Raw genomic sequence first — 20228 nt, forward strand, 5'->3', positions numbered from 1 at the left:
TTGTGATGCAAGAGGGAAAGAGAGAGAAGACTGATGGTGTTCACCCCTTCCCTGGTACAGGGGTGGGGAGGGAGCAGGGCAAGAGGAGACAGTCTTTCCCGGACCCATAAAATACTCCTCGTATTATTAGTATGTTTAGTGTTGTAGTCATGTGGGGCAGAAGCAGTGAGCTGGAGGTATCCTGAGATTTAGCAGATAGTACTGGTGTTCTTCATGACAGTTTTCCAGTGGTACGCACATTTACCAGAAAAAGGTAAAAGCAAGTTTAATGACTTACACAAACCTAAGACACTGTTAAGGTAAATGGCATCATCCCCATTTTATACGTGTACCTACTCCAGAGACTTGACTTCACGCCACCCTGTTCTCTAGATATGTGGTGTCCATGTAATAACCACTAGCCACATGTAACTTTAATAAAATTTGAATACAATGTAAAATTCAGTTCCTTAGTCACACTAACCACATTTTAAGTGCTCAGTAGTCACGTGTGGCTATTGTGAGGGCAGTGCAGATTTATGTTAACAAAAAAGTTTTGTGATGAGAGGTTCCCAAGACCCTAGCCCTATATTTCTCCTAGGAGCAACAGTTCACTGTTCAGAGTTCACAGCAATTTCATAAAACAACCATCGTGAATAACAAGAATCAACTGTACATTTTCCAAAGCTGTTTTCATTTTGAATGAAGACTGTGACATACATTTCCTCCTTGAGTGGACTATCCTGTAAAAGGCATAATTCATTCTGCTATATAGGAAACCCAATGCCATTACCCAGGACAAGTGCCATTGAATTTCCCTGGCCTAGATAAGCACTTACAAGATGTTGGATGTTTGCCTGTATGTTTGGTTCTTTTCTTGTGGAATGCAAGTCTTCAGATAGTATTTGATCATGCACAGTAAAATCCTCAGGTCTGCTTGTTGGGGTTTTAATACACTGGAATTCTAAATGGTCGTTTCTTTTTGTTCCTTTGCATTCTGTAGCGAAGTGATGATGATGACAGAAGCAGTGACAGGAAAGATGGGGCTCTTGAAGAACAAATAGAAAGACTGCAGGAAAAAGTGGAATCTGCTCAGAGTGAACAAAAGAATCTCTTCCTTGTCATATTTCAGGTATCGTGACTTGGGACATTGATAGGTTCAAAAAAACCAGTATATTTCTTTAATTTTAAAAAATGTTTTTAATCATTAGAAGTAATACATGCTTATCTGTAAGGTCTTAAATGTATAAAAATTTATACAGGAAATAAAAGTTCACTAATTGGAGGTAATTCTGTTATTAGCATGTATATTTCTTCTTGCTTAAAAAAAAATGGGGGATGCTATTATTAAGTACTTGTAGATCCGTTTAGATGATTGCTTTCCGTCCTGAAGATTTTTGTGTATACATTCCTGTTAACATTTCTGATTATGTCCTTAAAACAGATTCTAAGAAGAATTACTAGCATTAGTAATCTAAATATTAACGGTTAGATTACTTTTGTATTGCCAAAATGATGTGCTGCTCACCTCATCAGGCTTCCCAGGTGTCTCGGTGGTAAAGAAGTCTTCCTGCCAATGCAGGAGATGTGGGTTTGACCCCTTGGAAAGGGAAGATCCCCTGGAGAAGAAAAGGGCAACCCACTGCAGTATTCTTACCCAGGAATCCCGTTGACAAAGGAGTCTGGTGGGCTACAGTCCATGAGGTTGCAAAAAGTCAAAAACAACTTAGGGACTAAAGACTAAACAACTCATGTTACCACTGGTCTGCCTTTCTACACTTCAGTATTTACTGAATCATGAGAGGGATACACACCACAAAGACAGGGTGAAACAAGCAATACCTTTGAGGTCTCTTGGTCAAAAGTGTGATTGTTTCTGAAGTATAAGACTTTTTACTAACACCTCTGGAACTTTGTACCCTATTTCCAGCGTTTTATCATGATCCTGACTGAGCACTTAGTACGCTGTGAAACTGACGGGACCAGTGTGTTAACACCATGGTATAAGAACTGTATAGAGAGGCTCCAACAGATCTTCCTACAGGTTTGTGGAAAACTTTGATTAGGAATAATAAACATCACTAATCTCAGCCATGGGAATTCTCTCCTAGCTCAGTTAGAATGCAATCTGTAAATAATAGAGCTTCAAAATGACATGACTTAAGCAGTGGTTGCTCAGTCGGTAAAGAATCTGCCTGCATTGCAGGAGACCCAGGTTTGATCCCTGGAGAAGGAAATAGCAACCCACTCCAGTATTCTTGCCTGAGAAATCCCATGGACAGAGGGGCCTGGTGGGGTTGCAAAGAGTTGGACATGACTGAGCCACTAAACACAGCACATTCTCAGCCACAGGGATCCTCCGTTTTAAAAAAAAGCATAAAGTTTGTTAGGTTATATAGTACCTGTAAAGCCCTTTAGTTAGTGTCCATTTGTTCCTACCATTGCTCATCAGAATATTTAGGCTTAAAATCGGCTCTATATCACTCAGACTCCTAATTGCCATTCTCTTTGTTGGAGAGCCTGGCTGTAACATAAAATAGAAAAATGCTAAGGGAAGAGTAATAAGATTTTAAGAACCTCTATAAATCCAAAGTTCAAATGGTAACAGTGCTTCTGGAGGCGCTATTAATAGTTCCCTGAGGTTCTTACAGAAAGCAGACTGCAACACATCCTCTGTTAGATTTAAGTTAAAGATTTGAAGTAGAGTGGTATCCTCAGACACCAACACCCCAAGCAAGTCCTTATCTGTCCCAGACAAGAGTGATTAAAGCAGAAGGCTTAAAGGGGGAAAAAAGTTCCTTGAAAAATCTAGAGTAAAGCCTGATCCTATAGGAATCTGAGTATATTAAAGTTTATATATGTACATGTAGAAGAAACTTTGATTTTTCTGACAATTTTTTCCAGTTAGGCTCAATAAGTCACTGATTTTCAGTAAAACAGATGACCTCTATTTTAAAAGATAAAAAAAACAGTGAGTTTTGGGTTTCCTGTTTTGTGGAATACTTAACAGATCACTGGGTAATTCTGAAATATAAATAGGTTAAATATTTTTTTCTTAACACATCTCTTTGCTTAATGCCCTAACCAAAAAAGGAAATGATTTCCAAAATTTCTTTTTCATAGTTCATTCCTTGTCTGGGCAACTTTAAAAAAGTCATACTATATAGTCTGTCCTAATTAGGGGAAGGGCTTCCCTAGTAGCTCAGATGGTAAAGTATCTGCCTGCAGTGCAGGAGACCCAGGTTTGATCCCTGGGTTGGGAAGATCCCCTGGAGAAGGAAATGGCAACCCACTCCAGTACTCTTGCCTGGAAAATTCCATGGACTGAGGAGCCTGGTAGACTACAGTCCATGGGGTCACAAAGAGTCAGACACGACTGAGCGACTTCACTTTCAATTAGGGCAAAGAACCAGCTGAAGTCATCTAGAATAGTAGCAGGTGCTGCTGCCACTGCTTTGAATTATGAGTTGCATAGAAACAGACCAGAACTGAATTTTTAAATTATTGACCATCATTTTTTTCTTTTTCGTTTCCCCCTACATTTTCTCAATATTCGGGTTTTCCAGGGTTGTTATTCCTACCAGTTAAACCACTTTTTTCTCTGCTCTTTTGCATCACTCCACAATGTGGGTGGGCTTTAGGGGAATCTTCTCTGAGATTGCTTATGTGCTATTTTCCTAACCTAAACATTTACGCCCTTTTCTGTGTCTACAGCATCACCAAATAATCCAGCAGTACATGGTGACCCTGGAGAACCTGCTCTTCACTGCTGAATTAGACCCTCACATCCTGGCTGTGTTCCAGCAGTTCTGTGCCCTGCAGGCCTAAGGGTCATTTTTTTTTTCCCTTTCAAGATTTTTTTAAAAGATCTCAAAATAATCTGTCTTATTTTTGATTGTTTGAATGCTTGCTTTCTTGTAGCATCCTGTCACTTTCTGAAAGAAACAGAGAGAGGAGGACAGTGAAGAAATATGGTATTGATTACCCTTAGTTTCCCCTAAAAAGCAGATATTCCCTAATGACAATAATGTGATAATACATAGGATGTATCATATATGTGACAAATACAACTTTTCTCTGATTTTTTTTTCTCCTTAAGGCACAAAAGATAACTAATATGAGGTATGTGAAACACTAGAGGGTCAAGCTTATTTACCAAGTAGTATATAGAACTGATGAATTTATTATCAAGTAGCATAGCTTTTCACAGCTCATGGGTAATAACCTAACATGGCTGAAATAAAACTAAAAATGTTTTTTAAACTTTGGTATTTCATGATTTATCATCTCAGTCTACTTTAGTGGTTTCTTTGTAAAATACCTCCATCTGAAATTTTCTTTTCAAAATACTTTTAATTACTGTAGTATTTTTAAGATACTATTTAAAAAGTTACCAGAGTAGCAATTCCTAAATCTGAACATATATCACCTGGGGCTCTCTAAAGTTATTTTTAAATTAATAATTAAACCACAGTCTTTCAAACACAGACATATCTGGTAGTTCTTAAGGCTCCCAGGTAATTGCAATATGCAGACAAGTTTGGAATTATCATCTTAGAATATCTGGTGATCTCAAATCTGAGACAGATCTATCCCAGCTCATATAGTGAATTTCGTGTTAAATTGTGACTTAGAAGTAGCTAGACTGACTAATGCCTAGTGTTAGATGTAGGTTTGGATTTTATTTCTGTGGAATCTGGTCCAAGTAACTACTAATTCCTAAACCTGTTTCCTATATGGTGTTGAGGCTTAACTAAGATAAGAAAAGTACATTGTAAAATAACAAGGGGTTATCTGACATTCCACATTTCTAGCATTTTTAGTTTTTATTTAATTGAACCTTTGAAAAAATTTAGCAATAATCCCACAACTGAAGTAGCTTTGTTCATTTATACAATATAGGTGTTTTTTTTAAACTTTGTACATCATAAGTTTATGGTGCATAATATATGGGGTCTCTTTGGTTTACCATATACTTAATGGCTACAGAATATAGTCTACTCAGTAGATGGAAATTCCTAGGATTTTAAAACACCATACCATTTAAGACAAATAATCACAAGATTACAGGTGCACGGCAAGTTACTGGCAGGAACTAAAAGCCAAGCGCTTAGCTAATGTTCTTTTGTTTATCCTGTTCCTCCTTCCCACAAACTATGTAATGAGTTAGAAACAGCTCCTGTCCTCAAGAAGCTAAAGGATAACCATTTAAGGCTTTGGTAACTTTGACCCTGAAGCTGCTTTGTGATCCTTTCATAATGTATTGCAAAGTGTGGCTATTTACACTTTTACTTGATCCACCTCCTTTCTCTTAGACCCTCTCTTCACATGTAATGGTTGCTTCTAACAACTGCTCACTGATGTGACCCTGCTCTGATCCAGTCTGGCAAACTAGGTGTATGGAAAAACCAAACCAGAGATTGAATTCTGAAGAAACAAACATTCAACAATTGCTCTCCCCAAAAATGAAGCTCCCAGAGACAAAAGAATGGCACGTCACACTGTACATCGCACCTTGCAATAAATCAATATTAAACTACACTGATGCCATTTAACATGCTTTTGTCCAAGTAAACATAATTTTTGTTTTCCTTGACTCTAAATCTCACAGGAATTACTCAGCACTTCAAATGAAGATAAAGTTTGCTTGCTTTTCCTGAAAAGTACTTAGCAGTGATTTCTATAACTTACTAATAATCTACAGTTATATCCGAAAATGAATGATGAGGACAGAACTTGGCGACCTGAGTAGAGCATATCTGGCTGTCAATGATATCTGGACACCAGGACTGTCTTAAATTGATGAAGGTAAAGAGCGACTGACTGGAAGCCCACCTCAAGGAGACAAGTCTTAGCTATACTGGTCTCGATAATACATGCTCATTAATAACTTACGTGTCATTTGCTATAGATTTGCCATATTTAATCATCATGACAGTCATTAGATTATTATGCCTATATGACAGATAAAAACAGGCCCACTGAATAACTTACCCAAGGTCCACAGCTAGTAAATGGAATCTGAAACTATGTCCATGTGGTGGTTCAAGGGTTCCTTATCTCCCAGTGCAGTGGTCAGCAGCCTGAACCCCTAATTACTTGCTGGAAGCTTTTTGTTTAGTCCAAAGAAGGTCTTGCTGCCCATTCAGAATTGGTTTTTACTGAGCTGTAATATTCAGCATAGCACATGAAAAAAATCAACATTCGAAAAACATATTAGACATTTCTGTATTGAATACTTATAGAGGAACAATTAGTAATTACAGTTTCAAGTCTTTGGCTTTGACTTGTTTTGACTTTTGCCCTTCTTCAAGCATAATCTCCAAGAGCTGATCTGAAGAAAAACATGAAAATGTATAAAAACTTCCTATTTGTAGCAGTAAGATAAAAAGTCCTGTCAAAGAACAACTTGAAATTATCTATCTTGAATTTGTTTTTATAAAAAAAAAAAAAATGCATACACCCGTTAATCAAGCACTTGGGATCAATTGCTCTTACCAGGTAACTACCCTGTAACCCATTTGACAAGATAGGGTAATATTCGACTATTGAAACTTGATCCAAATGTCTGGGGTGATGTCAGGTTGTAGGTTACCATTCCTTTAGAAGTGCTACATAAACATAGAAGCAAGCGGTCTTCCCTCCCAGGGTTACATGAGAATACCTGTAAGGCACTTTGCATAGTGTTTGTTTGCATGACACATGGAACATGCTCAGTAAATGTTAACAAGTTATCATTACCTTTGATCAACAAACAGTTTAGATGTTTTTCTATTTTACCCAGATTTGAAAAGGGATATCCAGACACTGATATTAAGATCTATCATAAACCCTAAGGATACAGAAAACTTGTCCCAGCAAAGCTCCCTCGCACCCTGACTTAGAGACAGACATGGTCTAGAAGACCTGGCCCAGGGTCTGGGGTGCAGTGGTCTACCACCATCCCTGCTGGTTCCTGGGATATGAATCCAGCTCGGCCAGCTTTTGCCTTTACTGCTAAAAGCTCTTCCTCTTAACCTCAATCGAGGGTTTGCCTTGGTCGTTATTTCTCAGTTTTAGCTCTAAGCTAACACTTTTAAACCCATTCTATTGCTCAGCTCCCAGCCTTATTATAGAAAAAATGGTCACACACTCAGTGTATTGCCCACCAGACCTGCTGGACCTTAACTGAAACTTGCTGTTAAGCCATAACATACATAATTATTGGAGCATTATTTATACAAGTGTTTCATTCATTTGTGAAGACTTTACATTTTGGTGAATTTTGAACAGGACCAATCTAAATTTCCACACTGTAGAACAGATCACTTAACATCACATTTTCTCATATGTCAGTTCATGGCCACACACAGTACAAGTCTTCCGGTACATGTCATCCTCTAGCTTTTCTTCAGCCCCATACTCATGTTGATGAGCAGCTGTTTCCTTTTTCCATACACTGCTTCTTACTGCTCGCCGTAATTCTAAGGAAAAAATAAAAGCCAATTGTTCAGTGGTGCTATTCAGCTGAATTAAAAATCCATTGCTTTTCAGCTGTGTTTAACCGAATATGGTTTATGCCTTAATTTTATAACAAGTCAAAACTAATGATACAGTTTTGGCAAGCCTACTTTCCTAGCTCACTAGTTTGGTCTGTGGAATCTTTCAAGTCACTGTTGGTTTTAGTTTGAAACAGGAGGTTCAGAAATGGAGTTATGTGGATTAGAAGAACAGCAAGAAACTAGATTCAGAAGACAGGCAAAGAATAGTTTAAGCAGCTGACTATGGAAAACAGGATGCCAAAGAATGAGAGGGGAATCAGCTGGGACAACTGAGGATAAGGATTTAAGTTCCTCATAGTCAGGAGCCACTTCTCTAAGAGGCAAGTCAAACTGCAAGAAAACTAGAAAGCCAAGAACCCAGCCACTCTGCTGATGTTTCATCTTAGAAAAGCTGCTTCTGCAACTGACCTTATATCTACTGAATTCTTTATTTTATGGAATGACAGCAGTATTTTAGGAGACAAATTGTAATTGTTACAGTAATTGTTACAAAGTACAACAAAGAAAAGAATCACTGGCTACTAAGAGCTGGAAAGAACTATAGAGTTGTTTTACTTCATTTTATTTTGCAAGTAGGAAAACTGAACAATGAATAGCAGGGGAACCCAGGTCATGTATTTCAATTGTTGAGAACTTTTCCTACTACATCATACAAAACAGCATTTTCACAAAGAATTGAATTGTGTTGGATGCTCTGAAAAGCAACCAGGACATTCTAAAGTTCACACTGCATGTTACCAAATGCTTTGTGTTAATTAGAAAATAAGCTAATAACATCTCAGTTTCTGGTTTAATGAATAAAAAAAGCAAATTTTTTCTACTCTGACCAATGATCCAGCATTGTCTTTGATGGCTGCCCTACCTAAGGGAGAGTATGATCATTACCTTCTATAATCTCAACCTTAAAAATCAAAGTACACCAAGTAATCACACATTTTCTTTAATCCATTTTACTGCAAGTAGTATCAAAATACCACTTGAATCTTTTTATGTTTAGCCTTTACTAGATCATACGGATAAGCAAACAAATAAGGCTGTGTATCAGGCACTGTTCTAAGTACTTTATTTAAACACATTCAATCCTCACAACACTTTGTAATAAGTACAACTATCTTCCCAATTTTACAGATGAGAAAACTAGCGCACAGAGAGGTTACATAAGTTGTGCCTAAGGTCAAACAGGCAGAGGCACAGTCCAGCTCAGTCCATGTTCTTCACCACTAAGATGCGCTGCCTTTTCATACACTTCCGGTATGAAAAGCGCTCTACTTCAGGCTGCTTTCAAGCTTCAGTGCGTACACTTCATGATAGTTTATCATGGTCTAAACTCTAATCTTTATTCCTGTATCCTCCCATATTCTGAAGAACCTTATTTTATTTTAAAAGTGGGATATTTTTAAAATAGTATGCTAACCAGAACTGCACAGATGCCTCATGGTTTCAAATAATGACAAGAAGATGTTTCTGTTCAAGTTCCAATACCTACTTTTCAACTTCGTTCTGATGTATTCCAGCCACTTTTCCTTTACTACCCAATGAAGAAAATCCCTCAAAATGTGACTGCATGCCAATCACTAAGCTAACCTCTGCCCCATTTGAGCATTCTGTGAAATTGAGAGAGAAGAAAATTGTTTTCTTAACACTAAAAGAATACTTAACAAAAATCTACCTTACTGTCCATAATTGTCACAACTGAACATAATGTTTTACTCTGACTTTATGGCTTTTCTTCCCATTCTTCAACTAACCTCTCAAGGTCTATAACGACAGGAACAAAGCCTGTCTTTAATACTCACTAGACAGTCCTGAAAAGACTTGTGCTAGAAAGGAAGTAATAAAAAAATTTAATAAAAACCTGCTGTCTCCTTTTTTGCCACTTCTTTCTCCACCTGAAAAATCTAGACCTAAAGCCATGAGGAGTAACAGGTAAAGTGAGCATCTGTGGTAGGGTGGGCAGAGCCCAAGCCAAATAAGGAGGGTCTCCTAGAGAGGAGGCAGACATGAAGGGGAATTAGTTACATTCAGGAGCACCAATCAAAGAACTACACATATTATAAAGGATAAGGGAAATCAGGATTCTGACTGTCAGAGAAAGGAGTTACAAATAAGGAAAGGGAGAAAACCAGAATAAACCCTAAATTTTGGATTAGAACTGGGTGTGAACTCATACATTATAGATATATAATGTATATATATTGGCCACCTGATGTGAAGAGCTGATTCATTGGAGAAGACCCTGATGCTGGGAAAGATTGAAGGCAGGAGGGAAAGATTGAAGGCAGGAGGAAAAGGGGATGACAGAGGATGAGATGGTTGGATGGCATAACTGACTCGATGGACACTGCAAAGACTCAGACACAACGGAGTGACTCAACTGAACTGATACATATATGTGTATTTTGAGCTAGAAAGATGTGCTCAAAGAATGATGAAGACATGCCAAAAGGACACAAAAGCTAGTCTGGAGATATTTCTGTTGGCCCAAATCTGAGGCAATTTGACCACCAAAATAATTGAGGACAGAAATTAACCAAAAGCCACTGAGAAGAACAGGAATTAATGAATCCATACCAGTAAAAAATAAGTAGGGGAGAGGATGCTATCAGGGCTGACTTCCAACTTGTTAAATGTGGAATGAGTGCTGAAGTTAGAAAACAGTTTTTGCAACCATCATCCTAGGTTCAGGCAAGAACCACCCATGGATGGATGCTAAACTTAAGGGGAGTGTTGAACAGAAGCAGGCACTTACATGGTCTTACAGGACTTTTGCCTATCTAATAAAAAATAAATACATCACCACTAAGGGCAGATGGATATCACATGCCTCCAGACATGATACCCTGGAAAAGTCACATCAGTTGTGTACTATCCAACCTGAAATGAATAACCTGAATCTGACCATCAGGAAACATCAGAAAAACCCCACATGGAAAATACTACTGTAAAAAAGATAGAGGAAGGGGAAAGACTTCTTCAAAAATGCCAGTGTCATAAACGATAAGGCTATGAAAATACTCCAGAATAAAGAAATTTAGAAAGACTTGGTACCTAAAGCCAATACCTGGTCCTAGCCTAGATTTTATACTAAACTGATTAAACTACACAGGACATAATTGGATGACTAAGTAAAAATATAGATACTATACTTTCATAAGACAATCTTTCTATTCTTAGGAAATTCGCATTTGTAGTATTTAGGGATAAAAAAGGCTGGCAATGTACACAACCTACTCTTAAACGGTTCAGAAAAAGAAATGTGCAGAGAGAATGCAAATGGCATGAAGTGTCAATAATAGGTAAATCTAGGTGAAGAATATATGGGTGTCCCTTGTACCATTCTTATCCTTGCAATTTTATGTAAGTTTGAAATCATTTCCAAATAAAAACATTTTTTAAAAGACAGGAGCTACATTGAAGGGACGTCCACTGGCCAAATTTGGGCATTAAGATGAATAATGGAAAGGAGTACAACAAGGCCATATACTGTCACCCTGCTTGTTTAATTTATACGCAGAGTACATCATGTGAAATGCCAGGCTGGATGAATCACAAGCTGGAATCAAGATTGCCAGGAGAAATAACAACCTCAGATAGGCAGATGATACCACTCTAATTGCAGAATGTGAAGAGGAACTAAACAGCCTCTTGAGGGTGAAAGAGTGAAAAAGCTGGCTTGAAACACGTTAAACAAAGATCATGGCATCCAGTCCCATCAGTTCTTGGCAAACAGAAGGGAGAACAGTGGAAGAAATGACAGATTTTGTTTCTTGGGTTCCAAAATCACTGTGGGTGGAGACAAACCTATACAGCATATTAAAAAGCAGCGACATCATTTTGCCAACAAAGGTTCGTATAGTCAAAGCCATGGTTTTTTCAGTAATTGTGTACAGGTGTGAGAGTGAACCATAAAGAAGGCTGAGCACCAAAGAACTGATGCTTTCAAATTGTGGTGCTGGAGAAGACTCTTGAGAGTCCCTTGGATGGTAAAGAGATCAAATCAATCAATCCTAAAGGATATCAACCCTGAATATTCACTGGAAGGATTACTGCTGAAGCTGCAATACTTTGGCCACCCGACATGAAGAGCCAGCTCATTGCAAAAGACCCTAATACTGGGAAAGACTGAAGGCAAAAGGAGAAGGGGCTGGCAGAGGATAAGATGGTTAGATAGCATCACTGGCTGAATGGACACGAACTTGAGCAAACTCCTGGAGATCGTGGAGGACAGAGGAGCCTGGCGTGCTGCGGTCCCTGATGTTGCAGTCAGACACAACTTAAGTGACTAAACAACAAGGAGTGGATACACTGTACCACTGACTTGAGAATAAGAATCCTGGTTCCAACTGCTACTAAAAAAAGCTCTTCTTTCCAAAAGAAACCAAATAAGAACTGTAGAAATAACAGAAATAGAAAGTCACCATTTATATTTACCCTAATAATAACTGACTCAGACAAGATTCAACCTGTGTGCTAAAACCACTGAATGAAACTTAAGGAATGAGAAATTCACATAGTGTTAAGAGTCACCCCACAGATTTCCTATTAATTATAAAGGGGAAAGGGTACCTTTATAATGGGGAAATCTGGCAGATACTGCAGTGATACCACGCATCTCCTGAGGTGACTGATCCAAATATAATCACGAGGAAACAAGCTGCTAATAAAATGGAGGGACATTTCGGAAAATGGGTAGCCTGGACTCTTCAAAAATTGTAAAAGAAAAAGGCTGAGGAAAAAAAGAGACTCTGGATATGCATCATCCTTGACAGGCCCCTGGATCCAACAACTGAAAAGCTATAAAGGACATTGGAACACTTGGGGAAAGACAATGTAGATTATATACTGGGTAACAGTGTTGTATTAATGTACAGTTTGAGTGTGGTATTTTCTAGTCAGTAGAAAAATGTCCTCATTTATAGTAGATAAATGCTGAAGTATTAAGAATCACAATGTCTCCAAATAACTCTTAAATGGTTCAGCAAAATATGTGTGTGAACGAAAGAGAAAAAAGCAAGTGGAAAAATGTCAACATCTGGTGAAATAAAACATTTGTTTGATTACAGATTAGTAATAGCTTTTCACATTACTTCATTTAAGCAACTTAAAACTTTGGAAAGTAGAGGTCAACTACTACTGCTGAGATTGAAAAGAGGGTAGTAAGGTCAGAGACTTCAGAAGAGTGAGAAAAGGTCTGCTAGGCCTCAGGAGAGCTAGGGAAACCCTGGGGGTGGAAAGGGATGTGCCAAGCAGGCCTGAAAGCCTGAGACTGGCGAACAGAACAGCAGTTTGCCATGTTGCCACCTCCTGGTCCTGCTGGCCTAGAATTTCACAACACAGCAAACTGTGGACTACTTCTCTTGGAAGGTTACAAAAATGTTCATGGTAACCATCAGTCTTGCTACTACTGATTAGCTTCAGAGACCGCTTCTATTTTTTACCCAAAGGCATTTTCCCCTAAATGCTTGTTTCAGTGAAAAATATATTTTATACCACTCTAAAATTTGTATTTCATCCAGCTTAATATCTTAATTTTGCAAAAGAGGCAGCCTGTATTCAAAGAAGCCCAGAGCTGCTTAGGAGGTAGACTTACAATAAAATAATTAGTGGAGGGAGACCACGTACAGCTAAATACCTGATGGGAGGGCAGGAAGTTTTGACACAGGGTGCCCACCAGTAACTAGAGGGGGAAAAATCGCCAAGAAATAACAAAACTTAAGAAGCTTTGATCTTTGTCCTCCAGAAACCAAGGATAGGAAACTCTGTCTTTCAAACTCTTCCGAGAAGCCCCAAAATATCCATAAATATAACCACAGGCCCAGAACGTAAAATGTTCACAAACTGAGAAAGTGAGAAAGTGAAAAAAGTGGAAGTGAAGTCGCTCAGTCGTGTCCGACTCTTTGCGACCCCATGGACTGGAGCCCACCAGGCTCCTCTGTCCATGAGATTTTCCAGGCAAAAGTACTGGAGTGGGATGCCATTTCCTCCTCCGGGGGATCTTCCCGACCCAGGGATCGAACCCTGGTCTCCCGCATTGCAGGCAGACGCTTTACCGTCTGAGCCACCAGGTATTTTTCACAAACTGAGAAGGAGCCCCACATGGGATTTTCTTACCCACTTCTTTTGGGGAAAAAAAGTGCACACTAACAAACAATGAAAATTAATCCTTTTTTTTTTTTTTTTTTTTTAAGAAGACTCAATGGACCTGAGTCTGAGTGAACTCCGGGAGTTGGTGATAGACAGGGAAGCCTGGCGTGCTGCAATTCATGGGATTGCAAAGAGTCGGACACGACTGAGCGACTGAACTGAACTGAACTGAACCTCTACCAGTATTAAGAGAAAGCTGAGTATAACTTTAAAGAAAAACTTTACAGCCACCTTATCTGTGGAAAGGAGCCATCCAAACCCAGAATGTTCTGTGTATTTGCACCAAAGTTTCCATCCAATATCAAGGCCAACACACATTGCCTTTATAAAAATCTAGTTAAACTAAGCACCAGTAATGCCATCATTTCTACTTCTGCCTTCTCAGATCTAAGAGAGTCAATGCGAATTTGAACAATTTGAATTTGCCAACGAGAAAATTCTCTTTCACTTTATCTAAATTTATACAGACACACACACACACACACACCCCCCTTATATACCATCTATAATTTTCTTCTCTAGTTAAGATCAATTCTTTCTCAAATTGCTAAAGTAGAAGACCATATTCTAAAGCAGGTAAATGTAATCTCTTACCTTTCTATAAAGAAGTAAACTTTGTGTCAGCTTCTTTGTGGATCAAAATCAGAAGATCAAGAGGAACCAGGTTCCAATTCTTTCAACTAAGAAAACTTTTAGACTTGCTTTTATTCCTCTCTGTCCTGAGCCTTCTGAGCAAACTGCATAGTAAGCTCCTTGTGTCTAATCTCTACAGTGTCTACTCCACTCTCAGCCCTCTGTGGCCTAGTCAGGAGGACAGGAACATATCCACCAACTTCTAAAGCAAATCAACAAGAAGAAGCCATAATTAAAGAAGGCACGGCATTGACCTCTGCACATTAAACACCAGAAGACAATGGAACAATGCTTATACAACTCAGAGGGAACTCAGGTTTTCAAATGCAAGAGAAACAGAAAAACATTCTTAGATTTGTTAACAGGGTCTTGGAAAATATACCCCTCTAGTAACCACTTGGAAAAATTTCCTCAAAAAACATGCTTCATCCAAACAAGGAATAAACTAAAGAAACCAGTCTTAAGAGCTCCAGGAAAAACTTCAGGGAAAATCCAAACTCTTCAAGGATGAGGAAAATGCATAGTACTTCATCTGGTGGTTAATAGCAGAAATTTAACATAGTGAGAAATATAGCCAATTATATTTGAGTTTATACTTTTAAAAAAAATTATCTAGGCTAATTGTGTAAATCTTGAAAGAAATGTTCTAATCATGGTATTTAGTAGGTGTGAATATCTTAATAGAACTGTTTTATTAAAAAAATAAAGAAATTAAACAGATGCCTTTTGTTGTCAAATTATCAGAATTCAGCCGCCTTTAGTGGACATCTTGACCAAACTACAGAAACAGTATCTAAGTAAAATTACAGACAGACCCTTTTCAAAAAGTATTTTACTCTGAAGGTACAAGTTCCTAATTCCTTTATCTGTATATTATTGTCTATGCCAAAAGACCATGGGGAAGTGGTTTAAAGAGGCAGCTGAAAGGGAAGAGCTGAAAAGATTCAAGGAGCTGGAGTTAACAAAAGCCTTAGGCTGATATATCATTAGTCTATAAATATGCCCTCCTCTTTCACACCCCTTAAGGTACCTTCTGTTACCTTACCCCTCCCATCAAGGGATTCCCTGATGCTGGAAGAGAGGAAGGCTTGGGGTAAAACATGGAAGAGATTAAAGAAAAGGACCAAATTCAAAAGAAGCCTTTCCAAATCCTCTCAATTGGCCCCACAGGTATTTTGGAAGATGGTGGTACAGCAGTGGCCAATGTGGGGATGATCCTTCAATGAAATCCTCTTACATGGCACAGTATGCTATAGGAAAGCTCTCTACAAAGAAAGAAAAATGTGCTTACTCTCTGATTTAGGAAGTATGTTAAGTAACTATAATTTATATAAAGATGTATTTATCATGAGATTATGTCTTAACTTCTTTTAAATTCAACTTTGATTTTTATTCTTCACTGTTAAGTCAATCAATTTATATATCAAAATTTTCATTTGTAATCAAAATTAAGAATGTCAAATTGGAAACCTGAAACACACCTAACTCTTCTTCCCATCCCATAATCAAAGAATAAAGTAATAACTGATAAATATATGAACAAGTCCAAGGATATATAAGTGAATTTTTTACCTGCCTCCATTATATCGTATCTATGGGGGAAAAAATGAAACTTTTCTCTAAAGAGTGCTCTTCTAAAGCAGCACATGCAGAGCTGCCACGTTCTTATAACAGGTATAATATCGCACAGTAATATTACCTACGGGATATCACTCTGCCCTAGTTCTTGTCTAAGCAACTTACATATAATGTCTCATTGATTCCTTACAAAAACTTTTATATGGTGGGTGGTATTATCGTCATTTTTATAGTTGAAGAAACTGAGATACAGAGATAAAGGATCGATAAACTTTATGAATTTCATAAATGTCCAATGGTGCTTCCATTTTTATAAAAAAAAAATGTAAGGGCCTATGCATAAAAAAGAACTGGAAAAACAGACATTAAACTGTTACTGATGACTGTCTCTGGGTAGTATAATTATGGGCTATAAGTTCTTTGTAGTTTTCTAACTTCTCTGTACTGCACATGAATTACTCTTATACTGAAAAGGTGGAAAGCAGTCCCTCACAATAAGAAGAAACAAAGTAGGCTGACATTCAATTTTTTTTTGGCTCTTTTGTTTTTAAGACATCTCAGCTATCTTCATTCACCCTCCAAAACCTCTTCTAAATCCTAAAAAATAAGCAAAATTACTTATGATGGCTAAAATACTCATTTTAAATGGATCGATTTAGTATATGTATAACCCTGTATATACACAGAATACATGCTATCTATATAAACTAGACACCAGAGTGGGACTCTGGTTACTGAAGAACATTTATGCCTACTTACTTAAGACTCTCTTTGGGGCTTCTGTGCCACAGCAACAAGTGCTCTTTGCGCTCCTCTAACAGCTTATGCTCATCACTGTCACAGTATTTACCACATGATGACGACTTTACCAGTTTTTCTCCTCTGATAACCTGTGATTTCAGCATTTGTATCAGCACAGTGCTTGGGACATAGTAACTGTTGGATACACTGGCGGACAGATGGATAGACAGACTTCTGCACATATGCATGGATGGATGGACAAATAAATACAGAGGCAGATGGACAAAGGAATGGAGAGTAACACAGATAGACAGATGTATGGTCAGAGGAATGAATGCAGACTCTCAGTCATGACATCTTGGCTCCAGTCCCAACTTTCCAGAAACTATGTAACAAGTCACTCTACCTTTCCAGAACTTTTTTTCATATAAAAATAAAAATGATTAGACAGACTATCTGACATTAGAAGGCACCTTCTAGTTGTGAAGTTAGATGACTAAGACTTAAAGACATTGCTCCTTCACGTTAAGCAATTAGAGAGGTTTCCTGGTAGAAATCTCACTTTGGATAACCCTGCGGGTCATATTCAAGACTGAACTAATGCCAAATCTTTAACCAGAGGCACATCCCTGACCCTACTACCATTCCTATACAAAACTATGATTCACTTTAAGATGAGGGCTTACATGCTTTTTTAGAATCGCAGTATTGTGAAATTTGGACTTAAGACTCTCAAACACCAACCTACCCAAACTTTAAGCCTTTTGTTCTTAAATTTATGGGGAAAAAAATAAAATTCAATTATATCTTTAAACTGGAAGAACTTAGCTAAAGGCTTTTTGCAAAGCAGTAGAGCACAGTCCTTCATGATGTAAATGCAGCCACTTACCTTTTACTTTTTTATCAAACTTCTTCTGTTTCATTTTTTCTCGATTTTTCTGTCGAACTTCTTTCGCTTCTTCTAATGCTTCCTGACTACCCCAAACTTCAAGAGACCTCTTCACAATCTGAAATACAGAATCCATATTTAAATTAGTTGTGATTCATTGCTGTAAAATAGTTATAATTATTAAATCCATAGGTCTCAAAGAATAATCAAGTGAAACTTTATAAATATTTATTTGAAATTTAAAAGATCTTAAATACTGATAAGAAAAAAACTCTAATAATATCTATATCTAAACTTATCAAACCCTCAGTAAATAAATGATGAATCAGATTACGTATTTGTGAAGCACAATAGAACCAGGGATGCCTGTGTATATATAAATAAAGCTGCCCTCTGAGTGCAATTGCTTTTTTGTATTCACATGAATCAAAAATTTGATGAATTTTGGCAGGATCACCAAAAAAAACAATTGCTAACCAATTAGCCATAGCAGATCTAAATATGAGGTCATCTCTAAAAATCTCCCATCATAGGAAATCAATCAATGCTACTCTACTTCTGAATCAATAACAGTTTACATCCATTCAACTAATTTTTGATCTTCAAAATATGAATTTTTTTAAACTTTTGTAGCTGAATGATCTAAAAAGTCTTTATTCTAGTTTAAAACCTTTGAATTTTATATATCTATAATACATAATATATTAAATATTATAAAGAGTATATACATAGAAATACTCCTTGCAAACATTTATTTACATTTAGGGAAATAATATACACACTGAGAACTTGCTCAAGGTATCTCTCTCAATATGTTAAGGGGACCAAAATGTCCATCAATAAAGCCAAACTGAAATTTCTTAACACAAAGTGATATATACTGTTATTTCATAAATTCTAATATCACATTTTCCACAATTTAACATCCCTGAAAATGCTGCATCACTAATGTACTTAATGGTATTTTAACAACTGAGTCAAAAAGTGGTTCAGAAGAATTGGACTCTGAATGTAAGGAAGTTTAGGAATACCTTAATAAATCTGTGGTAGCTGCATTTTCCTTTTTAAGTACACACAAGCATGACTTATAGCAAAAGGGGAAAAAAAAAAACTACAGTAAGTCTAATGACATTAGTTCAGTAAAATAAAAGCACCAAGTGATAAGAGAGGGACTGCTGCTAAGTCACTTCAGTCGTGTCCGACTCTGTGCGACCCCAGAGATGACAGCCCACCAGGCTCCCCCGTCCCTGGGATTCTCCAGGCAAGAACACTGGGGTGGGTTGCCATTTCCTTCTCCACTGGGTTTGTCTAAATACCAGTATTTTTTTTTCATTTTCAGTGGTACATAACAGTGAATCTTTTAATCAACAGTGTCTAATACTTAGTGAAAATTCAGTATACATTTGGTTTTACACGTGGCTTCGTTATTAGAACACACAGGATGTTCTAGTATATTCCAATCAAACCATGCTCTAAAGCAATGCCTCCCGGTATTTTTCACATAACGGCATGAAAAAGAGGATTATGGTATCTGTGCCATTCTGAGATAGATGAAGAAAACTGGAGTTAGATTCTAGGCATTTGGGAAATTCCTGAATTTTTTTTTTATGATTTTATTTGAGGGGTGGGTGGGCAAGGGAAACACGGGCTGACATCTCTACTTCAAGCTTTCTGTAGTTTCCAAACTGTACTTCTAACATGACCCAAAAGTAATATATTTGCTCCAAAGTGCTACATCAAAAAACATAATAAGTAAACATGTTATTTAATGTCATTATGTATGACTATGACTCACGCAAAACAATAAAACAACAGGATCTTTTTAAGTCGGTAAGTAAAAACTAAACTAATAATAGCTAGTTCGTTGTTAAAACATCACCTAAACCAAGATTTTAAATGACTGAATATAACTTATTAGAGACCTGCAATCTTAAGTAGAGTTTCATATCACCCCACTGTGAATGATGAGGATTCTTCTTCACAATAAATTTAAGCGCTGGTTCTCTTTTTTCTAAATCACAATCTTTCAGAAGGTATTCTTGTTTTGCTTCTGTTTTAGTTATAAGCTTGTGTTTATCATCAGCATCTCTGAAAACAGATTAAATCCATTACATAAAGTAAATAAATTTTCAAGTAGCCCCAAAACCTAGGGGCATACATGCCAAAAGAAACATATAAATGCTTTTTCCTAAAACTCTCATGGTCAAATTAGCAGCATAAGAATTCCAACAGGAAAATATTAATTCTGAGAAGCTGTGTCAGCAACAGATCCATGTTATTTAACCTTTTAAGAATTTCTTTTTACTTAAGTTTCTCTTTTCCACAAGGACACAAGGTCCAACTGCACCAAGCACAGATGAGTTTCCAGTTGGCTCTTTCTGAAAGCCCAGGGAAAATGGGGACACAGACAATTACACAGCTCTTCACATTCATTTGTTCTCCATCTATATGCTGGGTACTGTTTAAGGCACTCAGAATAAAGGAAATAAAAAACCTTGTTTTCATGAAACTTACATTCTATTTAGGAAAAGACAATCAATAAGCAAACATGACGACAGATAAAAGTACTATAACACAAAGCACGGTAAAGGAATAGAAATTTCCAGAGACTGGGTAATCAGAGAAGGCCATTGGTGAGGGAACATTTGAGCAGGGCCTTTAAGAAGTCAGAGAACATTCCGAATAGCTAGAGAAAAAATATTTCTAGCAGAGAGAAGAGTAAA

At 37.4% G+C, this 20228-nt stretch overlaps 2 protein-coding genes across 5 annotated transcripts in view; one reads left to right on the forward strand and one right to left on the reverse strand.

Annotated features, from left to right (window-relative positions):
• Positions 1-5534, forward strand: part of NCBP1 (nuclear cap binding protein subunit 1) — a 38603-nt gene extending 33069 nt beyond the window's left edge. For 2 of the 3 annotated variants that reach the window (XM_027549715.1, XM_027549714.1), the window contains 3 exons: positions 983-1111; positions 1910-2023; positions 3694-4242. In XM_027549715.1, coding sequence (XP_027405516.1) covers positions 983-1111; positions 1910-2023; positions 3694-3807 — 357 coding nt within the window. In that variant the 3' untranslated portion in view covers positions 3808-4242. Of the gene's footprint in view, positions 1-982; positions 1112-1909; positions 2024-3693 lie in introns of all 3 variants that reach the window. The other variant, XM_027549712.1, reaches the window with a different exon arrangement.
• A 654-nt stretch (positions 5535-6188) lies between these two features.
• XPA (XPA, DNA damage recognition and repair factor) overlaps positions 6189-20228 on the reverse strand; it is a 28469-nt gene continuing 14429 nt past the window's right edge. Inside the window, exons 4-7 of one of the 2 annotated variants that reach the window (XR_003512297.1) lie at positions 19428-19593; positions 17506-17623; positions 14259-14499; positions 6189-7442 (exon numbers count right to left, since the gene is read on the reverse strand). Coding sequence is in view for 1 of the 2 variants with exons in the window: in XM_027549724.1 (XP_027405525.1) it covers positions 7294-7442; positions 17506-17623; positions 19428-19593 (433 nt within the window). In the remaining variant the exon portion in view is untranslated. The remainder of the gene's footprint in view (positions 7443-14258; positions 14500-17505; positions 17624-19427; positions 19594-20228) is intronic. The other variant, XM_027549724.1, reaches the window with a different exon arrangement.

This window comes from Bos indicus x Bos taurus, chromosome 8 (genome assembly GCF_003369695.1).
Source record: "Bos indicus x Bos taurus breed Angus x Brahman F1 hybrid chromosome 8, Bos_hybrid_MaternalHap_v2.0, whole genome shotgun sequence".
In the NCBI taxonomy this organism is placed as follows: domain Eukaryota; kingdom Metazoa; phylum Chordata; class Mammalia; order Artiodactyla; family Bovidae; genus Bos; species Bos indicus x Bos taurus.